This window comes from Mastomys coucha, unplaced genomic scaffold (assembly GCF_008632895.1).
Source record: "Mastomys coucha isolate ucsf_1 unplaced genomic scaffold, UCSF_Mcou_1 pScaffold14, whole genome shotgun sequence".
Taxonomy (NCBI): domain Eukaryota; kingdom Metazoa; phylum Chordata; class Mammalia; order Rodentia; family Muridae; genus Mastomys; species Mastomys coucha.
Genome location: NW_022196896.1, coordinates 131,757,949 through 131,784,118, shown reverse-complemented (window position 1 = coordinate 131,784,118; position 26,170 = coordinate 131,757,949). Strand labels below are relative to the sequence as shown.

Genomic DNA, 26,170 nt, shown 5'->3' with positions numbered 1-26,170 from the left:
GGCGCACACCTTTAATCCCAGCACTTGGGAGACAGAGGCAGGTGGATTTCTGAGTTCGAAGCCAGCCTGGTCTACAGAGTGAGTTCCAGGACAGCCAGGGCTATACAGAGAAACCCTGTCTTGAAAAACAAAAACAAAACAGAAAAGAAACCAAAAAACAAACAAACAAACAAAAAACAAAACAAAACAAAAAAAACCTACAAAGTTTCTGAGATAACAAATTCATGTTTTAAATGACTTCCAATACATTGTTATAATTACTGTATTTTCTTAGGTTATTGGTGTAATGCTTTTATTATGCTTTGGTGTCTAATGTATAGGTTAAGCTATATCACACACGCACACACACACACACACACACACACTTAACCAGGTGTCTGTGACTTCAGGCACTTACTGAGGGACTTGAGATGTTCTTGAGGGTAAAGAGACACCTCCTATTCTTGGATCTGCCCTGCTTATAAGAATTGTAGACATGTCAGTAACCAGCTCACTTCTGTTGCATCCTTTCTTCCAGGCTGGCTGGCTCCCTCCCATGTGTCTTATTATAATTTACAGGCAAACAAGGAAGTCAGTCCTAAGGCCTTGAAGTTTTCAGGGAGAAATCTAGGCCAAAGTGGAGATTCAGGGATGGTAAATTTGGGGCTCAAATCTGAGAAAATGTATGGAGTCCTTTGGATCCTGATTGAATTGTGTCCCTACTTGATATGTTTTCTTCTGCTGCTTTAGAGGTGGGAAATGGAGCTGCTAGGCACACTGGCCCATGCATTTTGCAGAGAAATGGTCTCTGGTGTACAGTTGCCCATGATTCACTTTGGTAGACCTGTTGAGATGTGTGTTCTGCAGCCTGTCTGCAGGGCGACTGGGATGTTCTGGGAACTCTCCAAGGTGCACTCCACCCTCTGCCCCAGCTCCCCAGTCTGTGTTACCTGCCCTTTCTGTTTCTACTTCCAGACCTTCCATTTGAAAGGACTCATTCTGATCCTTAACCCAGTTGTTGCCACAGATGATAACTGCAGCCTGGCAAGCTTCTGAAAACGAAGCCATTACTGGCCTGATAACCTTCCCATATCACACAAATCTCCCCCTCTTTTGTGTCCTACAGCCAAGCTTTTTCTAGACAGGGTTTCTCTGTGTAGCCCTGGCTGTCCTGGAACTCACTCTGTAGACCAGGCTGGCTTCGAACTCAGAAATCCACCTGCCTCTGCCTCCCAAGTGCTGGGATTAAAGGTGTGCGCTACCACTGCCCGGCTTTCATAAGCACTTTTAAACCTGCTGTTGTTCCTTGGTGCCTGGAACTGAGAGCTCACTGAAGCCTTCATGCTCTTCTTCATTGTTAGACTTTGGCTCTCATGCTCTCAGCTCAGAATCTAGACCACTGATGCATGTACTCTGTATAATTGAGCAAACGATAGATCTATCTGTGTCTCTAGCCCACCCTGGAAGTTTCCTTTATTCCATGCCTCCTCTTGCTTTCAAGTTTCTGCTTATAAAGTAAAGAGACTAATGATTGAAACAACACACACCAAGTATTTATACTGCTAGGAAAGCTAAGCGTGGCTGACACTCACTGAGGGTCTCCTTGCCTTTAATAGTTGAATGCAGTCTGGCTCGGTGCAGTAACAGCCTTGCAAATGTTCACGTAGTAGTTTTTAAATACTTGCACACAAACAGGATTTCTCTGCAGTTTATTTGGGTGAGTCAAAGTGAACCTAGAATACTATGCAAAACAACTCCGAATGCTGTCCAGCTCTGAAGGTTTGCACTGGACTCACTGGAAAGTTGTGACTTTGGGTGGCTCCCCTTGTGAAGATTGTCTGTGTTTGGGTGGGGATATGGAGACCTGGAGAGACATATTGTCAGAGAAGAGGGAGAACAGAGAGGCTGATGAGAGAGGGGGAGGACTGAAAAGACATGGATTAAAAGACCACATGATTGAACTTTGGAGAGAAGCCTACATCTCCAGTTTACATCTTCCTAGGTCTCTGAAACTGTGTTCATCCAAACCTTTGTAACTGAAGCAGTTATAAGGGAAGGAGAATCATGAGACGATACGGACATTTAGAACACAGCCCCTCATTGTTCCTGTGCCTCGGGCATCCTTGGCGGCCTGGAGAATCCCACAGACTGTTGCCAATATCATGCTTCTACTCTCATCAAACAAAATATGTAACATTGTGCTAGAACTGATTAAATTAAAAGAAAGGTCTTCAGATCTTGAAAAGGATACAAAATGTGAAGAATAATAAATGTGAGTCTTTGTCTGTCAGTCTGCTAATGGCCAAGGCCAACAGCAGAGCTGGCTGTCAGGGGCCAACAGCAGCAGAGCTGGCTGTCAGGGGCCAACAGCAGCAGAGCTGGCTGTCAGGGGCCAACAGCAGAGCTGGCTGTCAGGGGCCAACAACAGCAGAGCTGGCTGTCAGGGGCCAACAGCAGAGCTGGCTGTCAGGGGCCAACAACAGCAGAGCTTGCTGTCAGGGGCCAACAACAGTAGAGCTGGCTGTCAGGGGCCAACAGCAGAGCTGACCTTTTCTAGTTTGTTACTGTGACAAGTCATGAAAAGGGGGCATGAAAATCTCTGTAAATTTTTAGCAATAGCAAAATTTTAAGTACTGCTAATGTGACTAAAGTCTATGATGGTAATGAAGGCAAGGAAATGCTGCATGTAAATTTCAGAGGGATCTGTCCCCCGCTTCAGTGTTATCCATGCCCCACCTCAGGCATGTCTGTGGCTTGGTTTGGAAGAGGAGAAGAGTTCAAAGTGGGAATGGCTCATTGTATCAATTTCTTCTTACATCCTTATCTTATTCCAATATAACAGTAATAGAGCTATGGATTTGATCAGTCCTCCTGAAGTTATGCTGTCTCAAATTAGTGAATTTGTTTTGCTTTGTTTTGTATTGTTTTAAGCATCACAGAAAGATAAATTGTCTAGCATTCTTTAGCAGTAGGGCAGGACCTGCACTGTGGGGTTTTGTTAGGATCATAGATTTCTCTAAGATGCCCAATGACTTTAGTGCTCCCTCTGGGTCCAGGGGTGTCAACTTACTTGGTATGTGACCTCCTGGGGTTGTGTGTGTGTTCACTCATAAGGAATTTCTTCAGAACCCTGTGGCCTAGAGTCTCTCTTAGGATGGCCTTTGGGCCCTGTGCAGACTAAGCTTTGGAACATTATAGGAAAGATAAAGGGTTCGAAAAACTGTAGTATTGCAATGTTGCATGGCCTTCTTTGTCCTCCACAGAGGAAATTCCTCTAGATTGTTGTGTTTCCCACACAGCCGTCAGGTTCCTTCTAGTACCAGGAAACCTTCTCAGGTCCTCTACTGCCCTGCTGAGCATAAATGAACCTTTTCCTGGCTTGTGAATGTCATCATTAGGGAAATAAGTTTTCAGTCACCCTGCAGTAGCATCAAGGCTTGGTTGTGCTCACAGCTCCTGACAGCTGGGATGTGCGCATGTATGTACTGACCATGTGTGCGTGTGTGCACTGACCATGTGTGCATGTGTGTACTGACCGTGTGCGCATGTGTGTACTGACCGTGTGTGCATGTGTGCACTGACCGTGTGCGCCTGTGTGCACTGACCGTGTGCGCATGTGTGCACTGACCGTGTGCGCCTGTGTGCACTGACCATGTGCGCATGTGTGCACTGACCGTGTGCGCCTGTGTGTACTGACCATGTGCGCATGTGTGTACTGACCATGTGCGCATGTGTGTACTGACCATGTGCGCCTGTGTGCACTGACCGTGTGCGCATGTGTGCACTGACCGTGTGCGCCTGTGTGCACTGACCGTGTGCGCCTGTGTGCACTGACCGTGTGCGCATGTGTGTACTGACCGTGTGTGCATGTGTGTACTGACCGTGTGCGCATGTGTGTACTGACCATGTGTGCATGTGTGTACTGACCGTGTGCGCATGTGTGTACTGACCATGTGCGCATGTGTGTACTGACCATGTGCGCATGTGTGTACTGACCATGTGTGCATGTGTGCACTGATCATTGCTGTCCTTTATGAGTCCTGCTATTCTTCCTCTTCACAACTCAGCTTTCTCAGGACTTGACTATGCTTTGCCTTAGAAATCTCCGAGGGAGCAGAGAGCAGACAGCGGAGTTTCTGTTCTGTGGTCAGTCCTGGGCCTGGAAACCCAGCGATACTCTGATGTGACCACTCTCTGGTATCAAGGCTTTTCATGTCCCTGATAAACATTTCTAAACAGACAAATGCCTATCCTCTCATTTCTTCATTTTCTTGCCTACCAATCAATATCATACCTAATGGATTTTTAAAGATATAAAATTAATGTAATGATTTATATTGTGATCCTACAAAATTTAAAGTTCTATTTTGCACATACACATTATAAAACAGATAAGTTGTTTGTTTGGTTTCTCCCTTTTCTTCCCCTCTGGGCCCTGCATCGATGATGGGAAAGTGTTTCAACCTCATTCAAAGACTTACGGATGTTCCCTAAAAGACTCTTACAGGGACTCGCCTCTCTGGCAATTCTCTCCCGTGGGGGTGAAAGGCTCTCACAGTGACTTGCCTCTCTGGCAGTTCTGTCCCGTGGGGGTAAAGAACTTCCAGACTCTCAGACTAACACACAGTGCAGAGCATTTTACTTGTGTGTGTGTGAAGGTAGGAGTCAGCTCCCTAGACTTCCAGTTAAGGCAGCAACACCACCCTTGAAGACCCTTACAAAGTAGTGCCCCAAGCTAAAAGGACAAGTTCTAATATGAGCTACAAACCACTCTTAGCTTTGGAAGTGTCTGGCTTCTTCCCTGTAAATCCATTCCTAAAATGACTGAGATACTGATTTCTCATGAGCGCTTAAGCTTATGTCCTTGTTTAGAACTTAAGGGCTGATTAACCACCTAATATTTCTGTAAAATTAAGCCACCACCATGTCTCTGCCCTCTCAGAGAAGGGTGGTCTTTAAGTATGTCTGTGTATGCATTACAGCTTCTTAAAATGAGGCTGCTTAATACACAATGCTCAAAAAATAACTGAAATTTTGCTAGCCACACTTTCCTGATCCAAGACTTAGTATGTTTCTGAGCCACATTATCTATGATTTGGCACTGTATTTACTGGATCACTGGGTTGCTTACCCTGTTGAGTTGGTAGCTCTTAGAGAGCCAGGCCCATCTTTCCCATGCCAGCATCAGCAGTCTGTTAGAGTAGGCTTGTATGTGGTTCAGTGAAGGGATGCTGCCCCTCCAGCACGCTGTCCTCCATGGCTGCTTATTCATCCCAAGAGACAGGTCAGATGTGCTGTCCACTGAAGAGCCTGTGCCAGAACCCATCTCCCTGAGCTGGCTTTCACAGCTCCTTGTTCTGTGCCCTACACACGTTAGGAGGTCTCTGTCAGTGCTCCATGGCTGTATCATTATCTTCCTATGTCATGGAGCTTGAATAGGACCAAGATTTGAGTCTTATACAGCTTTGGCTCCCTGACACAGTACACAGAGCCGGGTGCACAGTGCTGGCAAACGGTGTGGAATGTAGACGTGAGATGTGATCAAGATGAGGGTGTAATTGTAGATTGGTAAAGCCTTGGATGCCTTCCTCAGAGAGTTGGAGTATAATTTGGAACTGTTTGTAGAATATCTGGCTTGCTCTTTCTAGAGTATTTCTATAAAGAAGAAAAATGGAAGTTTCTGCTTATAAGAAATGTAAAGTGATTCTATAAATCCCTTGCCATTTTTTTTTTGCTTATAATGCTTCATTCTAGTTAATTCAATAAACAATTAAGTACTTGCCATATACCTGATGATGTTCGAGATTAGAGATGTGGAATAATAAAATATGTTCTTTTTCTTTGATGTCAGGTAAGATTCGGTAGCCATAACATACAGTTCCCATTTTTCTATGTCATTTGGGCTAAAGTCACTTTGGATACCATGGATGCCCCGATCCTCAGTATGTATTCAGACATAAAATCCCAAACTCTAACCCCTGCCTCATGCGTTTGCTGGTTTCACTTTCCATGATTACCCAGCATTTGTGTGTGCATGCTATTCTCCCCACACGTAAGCAGAAAATAAATGATAGCATTGCATACACATTTTCATTTTGCTTTGCACATCGTAGTATATCTATAAGTGCATAGAGTTTGTTTCTTGACCTAGGTTAGGAGCACCTACTTGTATCTGTTAATCATGAATATTTTAAAAGAAAGAGAAATTATCCTTGAGGGTTACTACTAAGGTCATTGTTGCTTTTCTGACTATTACATTTCTTCCTATTTCATTGTCAACAACAAGGAAGGTGTATCTGTCCCACAGCGAATGCCATGATGGCTCTCCTGGGTCTTCAGGCCCAGTGTTCAGCACATGAGGTACCTCCATAATTCCCCAATCTCAACCCCATTAGGACTTACTAAATAATGATTGTCCTCACCAGGGTTGTGTAAGCTAAGGGAGTTGGACATCTGTTTTGAATAATTTGACTTTAAATCACATTTTCAAAGTAAAGCCCCATGAGCATGATGGTATCATTTTATCGCATTGGGAAGCAGCAAGAGTTGACAGTGGGCTCTGGGCTTCTAAGGAGACCCTGGGGTTGGTTTAATTGTTTATACTGTATTAAATGTCCTACTGAAACTTCATGATTTTCAGTGTACCATGGCAGTTTTCAGAGTAGATTTTATTATTCTAATCTACTGATCTTGCATTCTGTCACCATCTCTTCTGTTAAGAGAAAATAACAGAAATAATTCTGGCTTTATACCATCATCAAATGCATAGTGGGCTTTAATTTTTGGTGTGTGTGTGTGTACACGTGTGTCTGTGTGTGTCTCTCTCTGTGTGTGTGTGTGTGTGTGCACGTGTGTGCGTGTGTAGTTTGAGAATATAGCGTAGGTTCTTTGTTTGTTTGTTTTTCTAGAATGGTAATTGAAAACTGACCCTAATAATTTTGGGGACATTTTGCCTTGCTATTTTGCTACTTTGGATTTTTTTTCTATAGTGTCTATGACCACAGGTAGCTGGTTACCCAACTCTGAGAAAAACTAGGAAATCTTGACTCTTGTATGTAAGTATAGTTAAAACACTTGCCCTAGAACTAATAAGTTTTTTTTTTTTTAAATTCTAGTTTTCAACATGACCGCAGGCTAGTATTTTTAAAAGTACTTCTGAATGTGGAGTGATAGTAATTTTCTTCCCAATGGGTCATTGAAGAGGCCAAAAATGCACATGAAGTGCTCAGCAGAGTGAGCTAGCTGCACAGCTCAGAGCTCTCTGACTGCTCCAATACATGTTCCCTTGACAACAACATCAAGGAGCAAGGACTCTACAGAGGAAGTCATAATGTCTGCTGGAGGTGGAATAGACAGGACTAGAAGGCAGTCAGAACCTGATCCCTATTCAGGGACCTACTCACTGAAGTGATAGGTCTACTGCACATAAACCTTAATGAATGAGAAGTTACTGTTTTCATGTTTGCAACAATTTTTTATATTAATGAAATAAAATGCTGTAAAATTAGAACCACAGAGACCTACCTCACAGGACAGGACTCTATTCTACAGAAGTAAAAACACTATTGTGTTTCATAGATAGCTATTAGGGTATGCCTGCTAGTAGCAGGTATTAATTTAAAATGTCCAACTGATAACTAGATACTATATAATCTTAGCATTCATAAGGCTGAAGCAGGATGTCCCACTTTACAAGTCAGACTGGGCTGCCTCAAAACAGCAAACACAAAATAATAAACTATCCAGCTGGGTCTTTGTGTCCACATTGACTTGGGCAGTAGACCACAGCTTCTTACTGGTGGGTGACTAGACAAAGTATTATTCTCTGAAATAAAAAAATAGACTGCTTTAAAAAGGACCCTTCACATTCATGAATATAGATTTATATGTGTATGGAAAAGGTGTTGGGGAAATATTCTGCTGTCTCTGTTGTCTATGTTTGTATGTGTCTGAATATCAGGAAGAAGGTGCTATTTCTTTTGAAATTGTTTACTCTAATATTATTACTACTACTATTTTTACACCAGTAATATTTTTGTTATTTTGAAAAAATAGAAAGTTAAAACATGGATAAAGGAAGAAAGTCAGGACATACATGTAAACGGAGAAGAGTTCTTTCTCAAGCCTGCCTTGAGAAAGCTACACCTGGCTGTGTAGCTCTTCGCTTTCCCAGGAGATAATCGGTAGAACTTCCCCCACGTATGTCTAATGAAATCTCTGACTTCATTAGAGATAGAAAATGGTTTTTAGAGTTCATTAGAAAACAACAACAACAACAAAGTAATGGCTTCAATAAAAGTAATCCTGCTTCCTATCTTCAAGCGGGGAGGTACAGCAACGCATCTGCATATCTGCCTTAGAGTTGTAAACCCGGATGCTCTGAATCGGCCATTTAGTCCCTTTTAGTTCCTGGAGGTAGAAAGCATGAGAATCAAAAGACACCAAGCTTTGTTCCGAATCTCTTTCCCACCCTTGTGTAAAATGTTACAGTGTATCCAAGTGGATATCAAGTGGGTAGTCCTGAATTCCAAAGCCCCAGCTCTGCCATCTCTAGTCCAGTAAAGGAAAATTGTAAGATCTCTTCTCTCTCCCATCTCCTTTTCTCCATCTCTTGTGTTGTTGTTCTGTTTACATGGATGTGTGTCTTCTACATAATTCAAGCAATATGTATAGGTTATACACTCATTATTAGGTGGTTTAAAACGTTTGTATCAAATTAGATCTCCAAATATATTTTATGAATTGCAGCTCCAACTTCAGACCCACGAGAAAACACACTAGAACTCTGTAATGCATCCTCAGTGATAGAAGTGATCCACCATTCAGCTGATACTGGTGGCTCTTTTAAAGAACTTTATTAACATTTAAGATGTAATTACTGATGTGTTCCATATGTTCATGATCAGAGACTGTAGTTGTATGAATCTCATAGTTTTTATCACTCAGATCTTCTACAACTTGTCTTCTAAATCTCAGGACTCAGTCACTGTGCAATCTGTCTGTATCATGCAGGTGGTACTGGGTGGGCAGTGCCATTCATGTGGCCACCCACATGCAGAGCCATCCTCCATCCTCAAAACTAAGTCAAAGGCTGGGTATGCACTGGAGTTTTCAAGGCAATGTTCAGTAGAAATAATAAGTGTTTTACATGGCACTGACAGATCACAACACCGTATCTACCTCTTTACCATTTGAAAGTTCTTAATAATTAGTTTTATGAGTGTAATCAAGAGCCTTCTCCATCACCGCTTGCTATTATGGAATCTCACTCCTGTAACAAAACACAAATACACTTAAAATTCAACAGACTTGGCAACACTGCAATATTTAAATCACAGTAGGAGACCTTTTCATAAGTTATATCTAGAATGATTATTTAAATTTGAAATTGATGTTTAAATATTGAAGAGACATCTAAATATAGGATGCTTAGTTTGTTTTACCAACCCTGCTAGGCTGAATAAAGCTGGATGATAGGAACCTATATAATTACAACTTCATTGACACCCATAAGTTCATGGGTAAGATATGGCCTTGAAGTATGTATTCAGCTGGCCCATCTGTTCCTGCATTGTTAGGGTCAGATCCTGGGCTTGGCAGCTCTCACATGCTAGGCTTGGCCACCTGTCCTCCACAGGCTAATTAAAGAAACAGCTAAGAGTGAAAAGCAGAAAAAGATTTATTCAATTTGGCTACACTGGAAAAAAATCAACAAATAAAGAGATCCCGCCACCTTAAGTAAGGTTTAGATTTTTTTTTTGTTGTTTTTCTAAAGTACTTCTTTACATTGATGTGAATGTGTGTGTGTGTGTCTGTGCACTAGCACACATGTGTGGGTACCCATGGAGGCCAGAAAGCTTCCAAGACCTTGGAGCTGGAGGGACAGGGGATTGTGAGCTGTCCGAGTTCTGTGTTGGCAAGCAAACTCTGGTGTTTGGAAGACCCAAGTAACTGGACCATGTCTCCAGCCCAGCATTTAGGAACAAGGAGGAAAGAGTGTGGATAACTAAGAAGTCCCAGTCTGGGCACACAGAATCGTTCTGCCCATCACCAATTCATCCTTGTCTTGACTCTCATCTTTCCTGCAAGTGGCCTGGTAGATTGTGAGAACTGCTGGAAACCTCTTCCCATAAACACATTCCTTCTCTGGCTGGCACCAGGCTCTGGCCTCTTCCTTCTTCTCCGATGAGACTCTTGGGGAAGTTCCAGTTCCTTGGGGATGGATGTTTTAGTAAGTTTTATAATAGCCAAAATAAATGGTGGACTTGTTTCTCTTTAGGACAGTCGTTTTCAACCTTCCTAGAACTTCCACCTTTTAATACAGTTCTTCATCTTGTGGTGACCCCCAACTATCAAATTATTTCCTTGCTACCTCGTAACTATAATTTTGCTAGTTATGAATCATAATGTGAATACCTGATATGCAGAATAGCTGCTATGCAGCCCCTGTGAAAGGAGGTCATGACCCACAGGTTGAGAACGGCTGCTCTAGGCTCTCCTTGTTCTTGTCAAGAGGGCTTCTCATCCTCAAACACATTTAGATTTAAAGCAAACACAGACAAACAGGAACAAGGCCAAACTGTGCATTTCTACTCTGTACTAGATCACTCTTGAGGCCTCTTCACGCCTCCCCACTGTATCTTACCAGCACGGTGATATATTTTTTTGCTTGCTTTGATTTTATAGATTCAAGTTGGGAAGGACTTTCATAAAGTCACAGGGCTGGTACATATTGTCTATTCAAAAAGGACAGAGGACCTGAGTGTCGAGGTGTCTGCAGCTGGAATGTCCAAAGCAATTGTCCTCCATTCCTTCTGCAGCAATTTGCAAACACCTGACATTGAAATCCTTACATAAAGAAACAAAAAATATAAAATAGTTATATGTATATAAATATATATACATATTCATGTTAAAATTATACTAAGCATTTGCTATAATGTGAACATTTTGATATAGAAGTGAAGAGTAATATTGTCCCTGGCATCTCAGCCATAATTGTATTTCTATTAATACCAGTTGTTTCTTAATATAATTTACTAATTATTTATTAGTATCTTGATTCTCTTATTAATTTGAAAGATTCCTTAAATTTTAGACTGTTTTCATAACTTATTGATTAAACTTATCACTAGTTTTACATGAAAGCTGGTTTAATTTCATCTATTAATGTTAGAGTGGTTTTTATTGGGGGCCATTTTTCCTTCTGTTTTTGATGGGGTTGGGAGTATAGGAATGAGTCGGAGTCTCATTTAGCTCTAGCTGGCCTTGAACTCATGATGTAGTAGAGGATGACCTTGAAATCCAGGTCTACTTCCATATCTCACTCACATTGCTGAGTTCTGCTTGCCCTTTGATCAAGCTTTGCAAATAATTGTGTTTGTCCTGAGCCAGGCAGATGAAATGTCCCTCATCTTCCTCTTTGTGGACATATGAAATTTGCACTGGGATATGGGTAAATTTTTTGGCATTCTTAGGAGAGTTACTTACTGAGTATTGTTATTAGTGTTTGCTAAGCTAGAAATGTCAAAGATAATGCATCTGTTCAAATTTTAAGTTTGGTCTGTGTTGTATATAGAAGCATGTTGTGTAGTGATTTCTTAAGGGGAGTCATGTGTTAGGTGGTAGATGGTCATAAGAACTATACATGACAAAAAGCAAGGAAGGAAGGAAGGAAGCAGGGAGGAAGGAAGGAAGGAAGGAAGGAGGAAGAAAAGGGAGGAAAGGGGAAGGAAAGAGGAAGGAAGGAAGAAGAAGGGAGGAGGGTAGGAGAGAGGAAGGAGGAAGGAATGAAGGAAGGAAGAGAGAGAAGTGGAAGAAAGGATGAAGTCTTTGAATCAACATTGATTTGGGGAAATAAGTGGTATCTTATATTGTGATGGTTTGTGTCATTCTGAGACTTAGAACAAAAAGAGAGCTCGTTTCTAAGAATGTCAATCAATAAAGTGCTTGACGTATGGGAAATTAAGCAGCCTCTTACGAATGTTCTAAATAGCCTGCCTGTCACAACTCGATAGTTGTACTTGAGGCTCATGCCTGACATACAGTCATTAGCTTCCTTAGACAGTTTAAAGGTTTTGTTTGTTTTACTTGGGTTTTGTTTTCACACGTATAAATTATAAAGTACACACCTAGTATTTTTCCAGCTAAGTCACTGAAGCAGTTTGTCTAAATGACACAATAAAAATCCAATCTAGTTCTCATTAAAGCCTCACTTCTCACATAAAAGATGATCCTGTTGCTTGTCTGTGTGGAATTTCCAGGGCTCCCTCCCTTCCCGTGAGCCTCTTAAATGTTACTTTGTCTCTTATGGTAACTGCCTCACAGATTCCTTTTGTAGAGTTGTGGATGGCCCCAAGTCTATGATTCTGTGCAGCTATTTTCATCTCCTGTATATATAAATATTGGCAAGCTTGGGGGATTGCCCAAGTGGTCCTATGATTCTGTAGATGCTTTCTGTGGTGAATATGAGACATTTAAAGCATGGGTTTCAGCTGGAGTGTCAGGTTGTTGATGGACAGGCAGGTTTTGTTCTCCTTAAAATGCCTAACGCACCAGCTGCTCAGGAGAGACTTGATGTGGCTGAAAGAGGCTGGGACGGTCAAAGAAATCCTGTGTTCAGCTCAACAAAAAGAGCCATCTGACTGTCTTATGAATCACTAGGTTGAACATTAAATATCTTTGAAGTGTTTAGTATGACAGTAAATGTCTTCACCCTTCAGGTGCAAGGATTGCTTGTTAATTTGATGCTACTGTGTTGGTCAGCTTTTTGATACTGGAATAATTCCCTCTCATATACCTTATAAACAGAAAAAGTTTACTTAGGTTCACGGTTTTGGAGATATCAGTTTATAAGTTGGCTCCATCCCTCTGAGCAAAGAATTACATTGTGTAGCGAACAGGTGGTTGAACAAAACCACTTTCTTGACTGTCAGGAAGTGTAGAAAGAAGGGAAGTGACCCGAGTCCCACAGTTGCCTCCAAGGACATACTTCTGCTGACCTTAGTCCCTCATCAGAACCCATCTACTAAATTTCCTACCATCTGTTGACAGTGACACCCAGAAACCATTGCTCATGCACGAACACACACACACACACACACACACACACACACACAAACACAGCATGTAATTAACCAGTGGTTTTGCTCAGTATCTGTTAAGAATGCCAAAAAAAAAAAAAAAAAAAAGAGAGAGAGAGAGCTTTGTATTTGGCTGAATGGAGAAACTTGGTATTCATGTTTTGTTTCCTGCTAGCTGAAAAAGAAAATATTTCATATTTGTGGGAGGAAGAATTTTGCAGAGGCATTGGGCAGCCAGCAGCTCGAGAAGGGCACATGGCGTATGGTGTGCCAACCGCTAGACAGGCTGTGAAGTCAGGACTTCCCAAAGCTTCCAGGGTGCTTTGCCTGAGGAGAGCTGCTGGCTGCTCTCCAGGGGTCTCTGCCCTAAGACCTTTGATCCTTCAGCTCACTGATTTTTTCCCCCAGTTTTCAGCTTGCAGAGTCTGTCATCAGAGAAGACCTATCGGCCGTCTTGGCAATCCTGGCTGAGGGATGAGGAGGAAGGGTGTATCTGGGTGTATACTTCAGAGAGGAAGTGAGACCCTAAAGGACAGCTTGAAAAGCTTGTATTCTTAATGTCTTTGGGACCAAGTAACCAGGAGGAGTCACAGTCTGGTCTTAAACCATTCAGCACTGTGAATCCTTTAGGGGTTGTAGCCAGCGTGAATTTATTTAGGCTGCAAGCTGAAAACCATTTGAATAGGAACCACATATGTAAGTGACAGAGGTTTCCATGAATGTTGTGTGTCTGTATGTGTGTGTGTACCCAGCATCCCACATGGATGGGGGATTGCAGTGTTTAGCGTGTTTTGAACTGGAAATTAAAGTCATCACATTTGAAAACTGTTATACTTGTAGCATAGCCTCTGGAGCGTGGAGCCAGGAACATTGATCTCCTCTACCTCTGTCAGACAGTACTGGAGGGGCCTGGGCTTCATTCAGTGAGCTTTCTTTCTTTCAGGTCTTTATTTTGAGATATATTGAGGTCACCTCTGAACAGCATTAGGCCCAGGCATATGCAGGTGCAATTGTCCTCCCTGCCTCATTCCCTTCTGAATATGTGCTATAGTCTGCTGTACGCATGCTCTCTTCTGACCTAGAATCCAGTTCTTTTCTAGATTGAGGGCCTCCAGAGACCTCCCAGCCACTGTTTGATATATCTGTCTTCTCTTTGTCCTCCCAATCTCCCTTGTCTTCCTCAACCGCTTCTGTGTTGGAAATAGTTGGCTTCTGGAACTGTTTCCTTTGAGTACAAAAGCCAAGTAAGTTGGCCACATTTTCCCCCATCTATTATGAAACAAAAATGTAGTCAGCCTGCTACAGACCAGAGTCTTCTATTTCAATAGACTCGGAGTACTTGAAAATATCTGTCAAGAATTTGTGCCTATACTGACTGTCTAGACGTTTTTCATGTCACTATTCCCAAAAGCTGCAGCAGATAAGACTTAATTATGCTATATTAGGTGTGGCAAGTCATCCAGAGCTGGTGTAAAGTACATGCAGGGTTTGCATAGACTCTCTGCAAATAACTTGCCATTTGTCTAAGGGCTGGAGCATCGAGGGGTCTCATTATGTGCTAGAATGGGCTACCTAGACAGCCCCTGGGCTCAGTATCACACTGCCCTTTAGTTACCAGGTCTAACTATTCCTTCTGCAGGGGCTGTGTGTCACAGAGCTGGCCCACACTTTATATTCTAGTCTACAGCCAGCCCAGAAAGTGACAGTACTTTTGAGGACATGTTCATGGATCGGAGAGAGGGATTTTAAGTTCCTTTCAGTGAATAAGAACAGATCCACTGTTTATACTTTGTGTGTCTTCTTCACTCCCATTTGCCTAGCAACGTGTGTTTTATGGCATTTTTGCATACGTTTGGCTGAGATGCACTGACATTTTGGATTGACTAAAGAAACTGCTCCGTTGTGGATGGTTGAACATTGCTGCTGGGGTTCACAGTTTGCCACTGATTGTCTCCAAGAGTCTTCAGCCCAGACAGCCCCGCCCACTGATTGTCTCCAAGAGTCTTCAGCCCAGACAGCCCCACCCACTAGAGTCAGTGTGAATAATGGCAGAACTGCACACATGTTTCGGAGGGGTTTTTGTTTTATTTTGTTTGGCAGGGTCCCCCCCCCCCAAATTCACAAAATTGAAGGCAAGCTTGAAGAGGAAGAAGGGAAGGCGCAATGGCTGATGGGAAGGGATGACCAAATCTGTCTTTTGCTGGAATAAGGTTTCACAAGGCTAGCTTTGTCATGGCTGTTTCTGTGTCTGCCTGTGCACTGAGTAGCATGGGCCATGTTGCTTGCATGGCGTCTCTCCTGCCTGATGAGAGTTCTCAGTTTGCCCAGCTTTGTTTTCCTAGCTAGAATCTCCTCCACACAGTGCGATTTTTAATGATGGGTTAGAGAGGGATGAGTAATCCGGCACCGTTACCGCTGCCATCACAAACAATGCCGGAAGATAGTCTAATCAAGGCTGTGTGCCGATGGATATGATTAAGCTAAATTTAATTCACCCAGAGATTTGAGAATGGGAACATTGCATGCTCTCAGAAGAGAGCTTTGCTTCTTTGGGGAAACCAAGGTAATTATTCCTCAAAACCTTCCATGCCTGTGTCTAAGGATTTCTCCATTTGAAGCTCACCTCCTTGGGTGTCGGTCATTTAATTTGTCTGAAATATCACATCTTTTGCTTATGTATTTGTGACTTAAGGATGTTTCGTTACGAGAACACAGAGTTTCTGTGTTAATGCGAATTATGATCGTCTTTATTCGTTTGCCTTTTGTGGGGGAAGGGAATTTGAGGGACTACACAGGGAGACCCAGTTACATCTCCTGTCAGTCAAAACATTAAGTGAACCATTTGGTATATAAGGTTACTTTTTAAAACAGACAATACTCTAAAAGTGAACAAGTTAGTTCTTTAAACATTGGAAGGTGAATTGACTTTGCTTTCATAGCAAATAGGTGATACATTTAAACAATTAACAGGCATGAATCTCGTCCTCTCTTCTGGGATACCTCTATACACAGCCATAACTTTCCTGCAGGCTTTGGGCTACTAGACTCTGCTGAACACAAGCTCTCACTCCCTGGCTTCTGTAAACCCATCAGCTGTCTATGTAGGGTGCATTGCTGTCAGGAAACACGTGTGCATGTGAAGATCACCTTTCATACTTTAAAGTGCAGTTAAGTCCTGATGGCCACGCTCTGAAAATGACAATTACCTTCTCCAGGACGTAAGGTTCAAACCAATTGGGTTGTAATATCTTAACACTAGTATTTTCCTAGTAACAACAGAAGATTTACGAGTTACCATTTAGGTGAATCAGGATAAGGCTAGGAGGAGGAAAAATAGACACAGATGACTGTCAGAGAGCTGCAGATGCTCTGTGAAGCCATGTGCTCAGGATGGTGAGAGAAGCAAAGCCACCACGGTTTGGTCATCAGGGTATGTTCAACACTGTGGTCATAAGGGTATGTTCAACGCTGTGGCGAGCTTTGTTCTGAGAACCTTTGAGTGTAGTCACCATTAGTTATAGAGGCTGCAGAGAAACGAGTCCCCCTCACATGCTCACACCAAGGCTTTAGCTTACAGAAAATTTTGGGTATTCCTGTCAGAGGACTGACTTGTTCCAAGGCTATACACAGTAAGAACAGTTTGCCCCTGACTGAGGCATGAGTAGAACTATGAGTGTGTCCTGAGGGCGAGGCAAAGGCCAAGACAATAGCTGTACATGCAGATGTTTTACCAACACAATGGAGATGCCAGCTTGTTACATTGCCCTGGATGGCCTCGAGGTCCTGGTCTTCAACAATTCTACTGCCTCAAGCCTCCTTGTGTAGCTGGAGCCGTCACTTCCTAATTTCCAGTCTTTCCTAAATCATACTTGAGATCCCTCTAGGGTTTAAAATACATTGCAAACAGAGCCCTTCCCTGGTAGGTATGAGATCCACCCTTGATCTGTGTTGTCCTTTAGAGTAGCTGCTGTTATTCCCTACCTGGTTTCTGGCGGGCTTTGTGCTATCTGTGCCAGTTTGGGTGGCGAACGGGTGATTGGAGTGATGGACTGCAAACTCGAAGACTTAGACCTCTGACCATGCTCTTCACTCATCCGAACACAGGACGTGTGAATAAGAGAGTTTCAGAACTGAGACCCATGCCAGCTTACACTGGTATTATAGCTGGTTGATACCATACAGGGCTCTAAGGTGCTAACGACTGTGAACATACATACACTGTCATGTGATCTTTTAACAGTAGTCTATAATATATTATTTAATGTAATGTAAATTTATGTACAATAAATATAAAAGTAATATACAATATAATATTTATATGACATGGCTATATATTTATTATATATTAACGTAATGCTATTAAAATATAATATAAAAATATATTATCTATGCTTATGATTTTTTTTAACTTGTTCTTACAAAATCCTGTTAAAGACAGTCTTCTTGTCTGGTTTTAGGAATCACAGTGTGGCCATCATTTCTAGTGGCCTGTATGTTGTTTATAGATTGATGATGGGTGTCAAACTGTGGTACAAATAGGTTAGTGTTGCCCCGTGTAGCCTTTGAAGAAAATGAGGCTGCTTTATGCCTAGCTTGCCCAGTGCAGAAGCAAGTAGTCACATGTGACCAAGAGACACTTGAAATGGGGCTGGTGAGACCAAGAAGCCAGATGACTTTAATAGTGTGAGGTTTAATTTGACTAGAATATAAACAACTACTGTTGGCCACTTGCTACCAGATCAATCCTGGTGGGGCTGTAAATACTCTATTGTATGCTTGTTATCTATCAGGCTTAGTGCAGTAATGTCCAAGGTATTTTTCTTCATTGACGTTATTGATATGTTAGGGGTTTGTAGAGACATAAGGTGACAAACTGAAAAGGGGTGAAAGAAACTGAAGTTTTAAGCAAACCAACTCTGGTGGCATGTGCTCATAATCCCCGCACCGAGGGCACTGAGGAAGGATGCCCATAAGGCCAGCCGGTGTGACACAGGAGCACTCACCCTCTCTAAAAGATAAAGGTGGCTTAATCAGAAGTGAACCCTGTAATTACATTGCTAATTCATAGAGATGTTAGTGGCTTTTCAGAGGGCAACCGCACCCCACGCCCTAGAAACAGTTTTGGGTTATAACACTCTGTTTTTGTTTCCATAGGCTCCTTCATGCTGGTGAACACTTCTGGGAAGCCGGAAGGCCAGAGAGCTCACCTGCTCCTGCCTCAGCTCAAGGAAAACGACACCCACTGCATTGACTTTCACTACTTTGTATCCAGCAAGAGTAACGCTGCACCTGGGTTGCTCAATGTCTATGTGAAGGTGAATAACGGGCCACTGGGGAATCCCATCTGGAATATATCAGGAGACCCCACTCGCACATGGCACAGGGCAGAGCTGGCCATCAGCACGTTCTGGCCCAACTTTTACCAGGTACATGCTTTCCTGACATTCCATGTTTTAAGTCATCTTCTAATTTCTATCATTGTAAGTTACTTTTATCTTAGTTACATCAGAGAATGGATGAGAAAAATTTTAATGCCATAGTATGATTTTCTGAAGTGTGTCCTACAGTTATGTATGTGAAACAGAAACATAATTCAAATTTGTTTATCATGGTTTAAATTGTTTTAAGTAATACAGTAGTAGCTTGTGTTACGGTCTGGGGGGATGGCTCAGTACTGAAGATCTGCTCTTGCAGAAGCCTCAAACCTCGGTCCAGCACCCATGTGGAGTGCATAGCCATCCATCCATTGTCCATTCCAGAGGATCTGAAGGGCTCCTCTAACCTCCTTAAGTACCACACACTCTAGTGCTACACATCCATGAAGACAAAGTACTGTACACATAACATATAACAAAGACCAAGTATGTTATAAAACAAACACGTAAAAATATGTCATCTCCTTAGCTAACTTGATAAGTTTTTTTTTTCCTTTCTGAATTATAATATTGTAAATTTTGTCCATTCACATCTACTGTTTTTTTACTTATAAAAAATAGGTTTTTTTCTCAAGAAAGAACACATCTTAACTAATGAATACCTTGTTCTAATATAAATATACTATGGTCCATCAGCAAAATAATTTTAAAATGTGGCCTCTGGGGCAAAGTTTTCTTCTCTCTGGAAAAGCAGCAAGCAAAGGGTGTCTGGGCATTGAGGGTGATTAGGGTATTCCCATGTTGGATAGCTAATATTGTTAAAGTTTGGCTGTGGGACCTTCTCAGAGCAGCAAAGCCTTGTCTCAGACATGCCTCCCTCCTCCATCCTATGGAGCCAACTGTAGACTCATCTCCAGCTCTGGGTCAGTGTATGCCTGCTCATCTTCCTCCTCTCCTTCACATCTGAGCTCTGTTCCCCTAAATCTGAAAGAGAGAGAGAAAGAGAGAGAGAGACAGAGACAGAGAGACAGAGAGACAGAGAGACAGAGACAGAGAGAGAGCTCATAAGTCCTTTCAACATGGTTTAGTATGGTGTCAACTACAATCAAGACTAGAATTTCTGTTTAGCCTCTTTTTGTACCTTGTTAAAGAGCCATGCATTTTCAATGCATGGCTTAATTCATGAGCAATCTTAGAAAGCCAGGCTCATCAAAGGGATTACTCCACATGGTGTCATAGGTGGTTCAATCAATCAGGCTATTGCCATATTTTTTCTTACTTTTTCTTTCGTGTATTCTTCTCTCGTAGCTTACATCCCAACCAGAGTTTCCCCTCTCGCTGCGCCTCCCATCCCCCATTTCTCTCCCCTAGATCATTCCTTCTCTATTTCCCTTCACAAAAGAACAGGAGGGGAATAGAATAGGTTTTGTGGGGGAACTGGGGGTTGTGGGGATTGGTAATATGAGCTATTGCCATTTTCAAAGCATTTTCTTGAGCAACTATTGGTAAAATACTTTTCCTTCCCCATTGTAAACAACATCCAAACTCCGAAGCCCTCCACCCTCTACCTCTAACTCATGTTATTGAACAGCGCATGATTTACTGAGATCAGAACCTGATTCTCGTATCTTTGGGGTTTATGCACACCACGGCTTTGCTCACTCTACACAATAGTAACACAATACTATCATCTGGGTGGCTCAAACATAGACATTGCCTTCTCACACTTTGGAAGTGTGGGAAGTCCAAGGTCAGATGCCTTTTCTCCTAAGGGCATTAATTCCATCATGGGGACAGCATCCTTGTGACCTGACCCCTTCCAGAGACTCTCTACCTTCTGATACTAGCTCTTAGTACTTCACTGTTTTTTGTGGAGTATGGATGTCAGTGATATAGTCAGTGCATAACACCGACTGTTTCATTAAGGATCATGATATGCCTTGAGCTGCAAGCTCATAGGAAATTCCCTAATGCACTAACGTTTAGCAACTCAAAAGCAAGTGGGGCTAGCACCCCTCTCCATAGTTTCCCCTTCTTCTGCTGAGCAAACATCCAAAACTAATGTCCTAATACCAACATTCAATATTTGATAAATAGCACATCCAAGATGATACCAGAGAACTCAACAGAAACATAACTGTCTTAGTCAGTGTTTCTATTCCCACACAAACATCATGACCAAGAAGCAAGTTGAGGAGGGAAGGGTTTATTGAGTTTACACTTCCAAACTGCTGTTGATCACCAGAGGAAGTCAGGACTGGAACTCAAGCAGGTCAGGAAGCAGGAGCTGACACAGAGGCCATGGAGGGATGTTACTTACTGGCTTGCTTCTCCTGGCTTGCTCAGCCTGCTCTCTTATAGAACCCAAGACTTCCAGCCCAGGGATGGCACCACCCACAAGGGGCCCTCCCCCCTTGATCACTAATTGAAAAAACGCCCCACAACTGAATTTCATGGAGGCGCTTCCCCAACTGAAGCTCTCTTCTCTGTGATAACTCCAGCCTGTGTCCAGTTGGCACACAAACCATCCAGTACAGTAACTAAACATGGAACCATTGCCCTTGAAACCACCATAAAGACTTGGATGATCTTGTCTCCTTGCAGGGAAAGAGACAGCTGTATCAACAGAGATGAGATAAAGGGAAACCACCAGCCAGCATCAGCTCCTTTCTATCTCCTCATCTAAGGTGTCATCCAAAGTGGGGTGGTCAGATAGATAAGAGATAGGACAAGGGCCATCTGGAACTGCCCGAGGTGGGGCTTCCACGGGCTATGGACCAGCACACATAGGAGAAATGGTGGTCGTCTCTTGATGGTTTTACAAATATGAATCAAGATGGAAGGTCAACTTGTTTAGATGAAAAATTCCATACAGTTTTCTCTATAGAGTCCTCTACCGGACAGATAATATGAACCTGATTTGTACATGATTAATAGTTCTAATTTCAAAATATTGAAGAAGCTGTGGTATTATGCATGCATATGATACTTTCAAGGGACCCAGTGCAAGAGAACCTATATTCAAATGATACGTTCTCAGCACACAAAGCTGTTACTGCTGGGCCTGAAAGCTGAAGACAGTGTTTAAAGCAGACAGTGCTTCTGAGAGCTTCTGTCAAGGAGATAGGCGTCAGCTCTCCCTCAACACAACCTCTGCATGCTAATGGGGCTGCCATGCTTATCCAGATCACAGAAAGTGACATGGGCTTGTAGATTTGTGAAACAGTATTAAAACATATTCATATGATAGTTTCTTGGATAATTTTGACACTTGTAAAATGGGGATTGTTGTTATTCTGTGCTTGTTCTGTGGGGCTGTGGAATGTACCCTACCCAGGATCCTGGTGCATAGTACCCATGAAGTTTCCCAGTGAGCTACATCACAATGGATAAATTAATTGTTAGAAAGGATTTCCCATTGATTTCACAGTGGGCAGTGGTAACATCTAGTTAATGAACACAAACTTTGGTGAGGCCGGTTGGCTGTCAGCATCATGCTTGCTATTGTGTAAAGCTCAGCAAGTGAATGCAGTCCAAGTGTAATGACGAGCTGTGTGAAGATGAAAGTAAGAGCCACTTGGGCTAGAAGAGCTTCTCAGGTGATGGTGACAGTTCTGGAGCTGCCATTGATGCTCTTGGGAGACAGTGAAAAGGCAGAATGGGGTACCTTACCTGCTCTGGGGCTCCCCAAGTGTGTTTACTGGAGTTTCAAAGGATGTTATATGAGATATGGGACCCAGAAACAAATCCTTTCTGAGATATTGAGTGAAACAAAATAAAAATCTAGTGAGTATGTGTGTGTGTGTGTATGTGTGTGCACATGCGAGTGTGTGTGCATATACACATGCGAGTGTGTGTTTGTGTTTCTGTATGTATATCTATGTATTGTATGTCTATGTATGTGTGTTTGTGTATGTCTGTGCATTTGTGTGTATGTGTATGTGTGTGAGAGAGAGAGAGAGGGAGAGAGAGAGAGAGTGAAAGAGGGAATAGAGGGAGGGAGGATGCATGTGTGGAGGTCAGAGGACAGTTTGGGGAGTCAGTTCTCCTGTTCCACCATAGAGTCCTAAGGATCAGACTCATGTTTTAGATCTTGGTGACAGACATATTTTTTCTACTGATCCATCCTCCTGCACCTTTGTTTCTTATCTGAATATTTCTAGACTAATGTTCTGCAGGAGTCCAAGGCTTCATCCCACTGACTTCTGCCATATTCAGGGCATTTGACTATGTTGATGGACTGTGCCTTAGGACACAGATGGTGATGGTGCCAGGCTCATTAGATTGCTCTTTCCCTTGTAGCTCCAGGGACTCTGTCAAGAGTGCCCATTTCTCATTTGGAATTGGCTGCAAAATACAGAGTTGTCTTTCATCTTGACCAGGGTCTGGAATGTGCCGTTGTGAGGTGGTGGGAGTTTTGCATCAGCCTAGACCCATCTGCTGCATGCTCTGGTTAAACCTGATTGGTCCTCTTGGGCATGGTTTATTGTTCACTGTCCTCCTGTCATGTGGTCCTTGGTGGACAGAGTCGTGAAGCATGTTTTCTCAGAGCAGGGGCCTTCCTCTGCAGCAGTCAGTTTGTGTAGCACTTACTATTTATGGGAGAGCATTCTGCAGGTACAATAGCAACCTGCACAGAATACAGCTAATTGCAGGTTAATTATGGCTCCTTAAAACACAAATTGTCAAGGCTTTGGTGATTAACACATATTTAATTCTGTAATTAATGTTTGGCCTGATTGTTGCTGAACTAATGTTCTACAGGAGCTGCCCTGCTGGGGCTCAGAAGCTGTGGGGGAGCACAGGCTACTCCCTGCCTGGGGGCGCCTGCTGCCCTGGATTTAGACATTGACTTCTTGCCATTTGAAGAATATTCTCCTTTCACATCTGCCTCCTTTGCTTCATTGTCCTGATAAAAAGAAACAGTTCTGGCTTTGATTCTGCTTCCTCTCCTCCCTCTCCTTCCTCCATGTTTCAGATGCCCCTGCGGCGGCATGGAGTGAGGATGGATCGATCAATCTCTCTGAGATCTTTCTAATCGCACTTAGTAAGATCTCAGAGACACAGCCCCTGAGCCTCCAGGATCTGACCTGCTGCTGAAGAGGCTGAGTCTGACTTTAGTCAGAGGCCAGGAAGGCAGGATGTTTCATGTAATCTTCGTAAAGAGGAGCCAGCAATAGGAAGCCTGGGAATCCCTTCCCCAGGCTGCTCCATGAAAGGTTGGAGGGAGTGGAGATGGCTGCTGATTCATGGACACCTCCCTGTGGAATCAGATTCCCTAGGTGCGCTGAGGGCCCTGGCAGGAGATTGGGAGTGGATGCGTCTGGGCTCTACTTTAAATTCCTCATGTAGGAAGGACTCAGAGGAGTCTGTAAGTGGGGGAGGCTAAACCAAGCTTTACTCTTTGCCAGCTGCCAGCTTTGCTGGTAAATGAGGAATTGAGGGAATAGGCCTGTTTGATCTTACCCACCACTTCACATTTAGTCTCAACTACTATTTCCCACACAGCTGCCAAGCCTTCTACACCGTGCTTGACAGCAGACCATTCCTTTACTCTCAAAAAGTTTGTAAGTCCCCAGCAGCCCATGTGCCATGGCTACCTAGAGAAGGGCTTTTCAGACTCCTGCTCAGGGAATCCAGCAGCTCCAGGAGGCAGTGGTTGGTCAATGACACTTAGTCAGAGGTGAACTAAGTCTTGTTCTGTAGGCTGTCTTGGGATCCAGATGTGTCTCTGAGTCTCCAGGAGGGGACAGGGCAGGTGTGGGCCCAGCTGGAGTCTGGCATCAGCTCTGGTTTTGGCAGAGTACCTCATGAGCCTGTTGCTCCCCAAAGCATGCTTGGGAAAGGTGGATTTTGTGTGCACCTGAAAAAATGCTACAACCTCTACTCACTAAATTCCCTGGCTATGGCCCTTACTCTAAGTGCAGGACAGTTAAATCACTTCCTGCCTTTGGGACAACTGCGGAATTGGATATAAAAGTGAGGTATAGCTTTCTCTGCAGCGTGAATGTGAGCCTAGGCATCTGCCCCAGACTCTGCATCCTGCTCTTTTACAAGACAAACAGTCTGGTGTAAGAAACCAGTGTGGACCCAGGAGCCTCTCGCCTCAGTATTGACATGGACCAGCATCTGGGAGGTTTTGTAATTTGTATGATGGCCTTTTAATCTTCACACCCTGTCTCTTCATTTTTCAAAACTTGCTACATCTGTAAATCTCATTCTCAACTTGTATTTGACGATCAAAGACAGGCACACCTCTTCTGTGCAGGCATTCTCACACCTCTGCTGCTGCTGCTGCTCGCTTATCAGAGCTGTGGCTTGTAATTTCCTGTTTTTGTTTTGTTCTCTAGTTTAATTTTCTTGTATCCTGCTGTATATAAGAAGGAGATGAGCTGTGATCCTATCATAGTTTTCTGAAAGACAGGGTGTGGGTGCTGAAGGGAAAAACAACACACAGACACACACACAGACACACACACACACACAGAGAGAGAAAGTCATGCTGATTGTCAGGAAAACCAGAAGTTTGAGGAGGACGTGTGGATGCCACAGGCATGGCTTAGTGGCACAGCACATCCCTGGCATGCATGAGGCCTGGAGCATTTTACTCCAAAGTGGCAAACAATAAATCAAAGGCATTAATAACATTCCAAAGCACCAATAATTGTTTCCATTGAAATATGGTTGTTCTTTGAGTGTCTTGGGATAACAAAAACATATTTTTGGATGGTACACCATTAGAAGTGAATGCAGGGGTATTTTACTCCCTTGTCTTTGTATTTAGTTAATGTTATTTTTTGAAACAGGGCATTATTATATAGCCCAAGCTGCCATACTCTCTACCACAATTGAATTTGTGGATCTAGTAGCAAGTGATATGGATGCTTCCTGCACTGCACCATTGCTTCTGGGGTTCCCAGGAGCCTCTAGTCACAGTGTGTTTGGTCAGCCATCAGTTCATGACCTTACTTTATAAGGGCTTAGGTATCAAGACGATTTTATGTTAACTTAGGTCATTCTGGGTTATTCTGTTAACAGCCGACCTATGACAACACTACTCTTCTTGCCTGAGTAAACCTTATTTAGCACAAATATTCCCCCTATAGGGCTCATCATAGCCTCTTATGTTTTTGTTTTTGTTTTTTTAACTATACAAAAACTCTCATATGAGAGCATTGCCTTGCTTCACCTCAGCTAGGCCTCTGTGTTTTAAACAGTTCAGATCTTTACAACTCTCTGAATATCCACAAATGACCATTATCCAAGGGTTACATATACATTTTTGGGAGATTGCAAATTTACAGACAAAAAAATGCTGAATAAAAAAGATGGATTATATTTTGCATTAAGCTAATTCCAAGAAAGAAAGATGATATAAAATTAAATATTCTAATAAAATTATTCTGCAATAAAGATAGCTTTCTGGTTTTGTCCTATTGTCACTGTGTAGGGGGAGCTAGGGGATTGAACTGATGGGTAACCATACACACTATGACTAGAGACTCCTGGGAACCCCAGAAGCAATGGTACAGTGCAGGAATCCACCCATATCACTTGCTTCTAGATCTACAAATTGAATTTTAGGTCTGTAGGACACACACACACATCCACTTCGGATGCCACCTTCTTCTTCCTCCTCCTCCTCCTCCTCCTCCTGTTCTTCTTCCTTTCCTTCTTCTTCTTCTTCTTCTTCTTCTTCTTCTTCTTCTTCTTCTTCTTCTTCTTCTTCTTCTT

General features: G+C 42.8%; 1 protein-coding gene across 6 annotated transcripts in view; it reads left to right on the top strand.

Annotated features, from left to right (window-relative positions):
- Nucleotides 1–26,170, top strand: part of Ptprm (protein tyrosine phosphatase receptor type M) — a 705,361-nt gene that overhangs the window by 257,208 nt on the left and 421,983 nt on the right. For all 6 annotated transcript variants that reach the window (XM_031368638.1, XM_031368643.1, XM_031368642.1 and 3 more), the window contains exon 3: nt 18,216–18,487. In XM_031368638.1, coding sequence (XP_031224498.1) covers nt 18,216–18,487 — 272 coding nt within the window. The remainder of the gene's footprint in view (nt 1–18,215; nt 18,488–26,170) is intronic.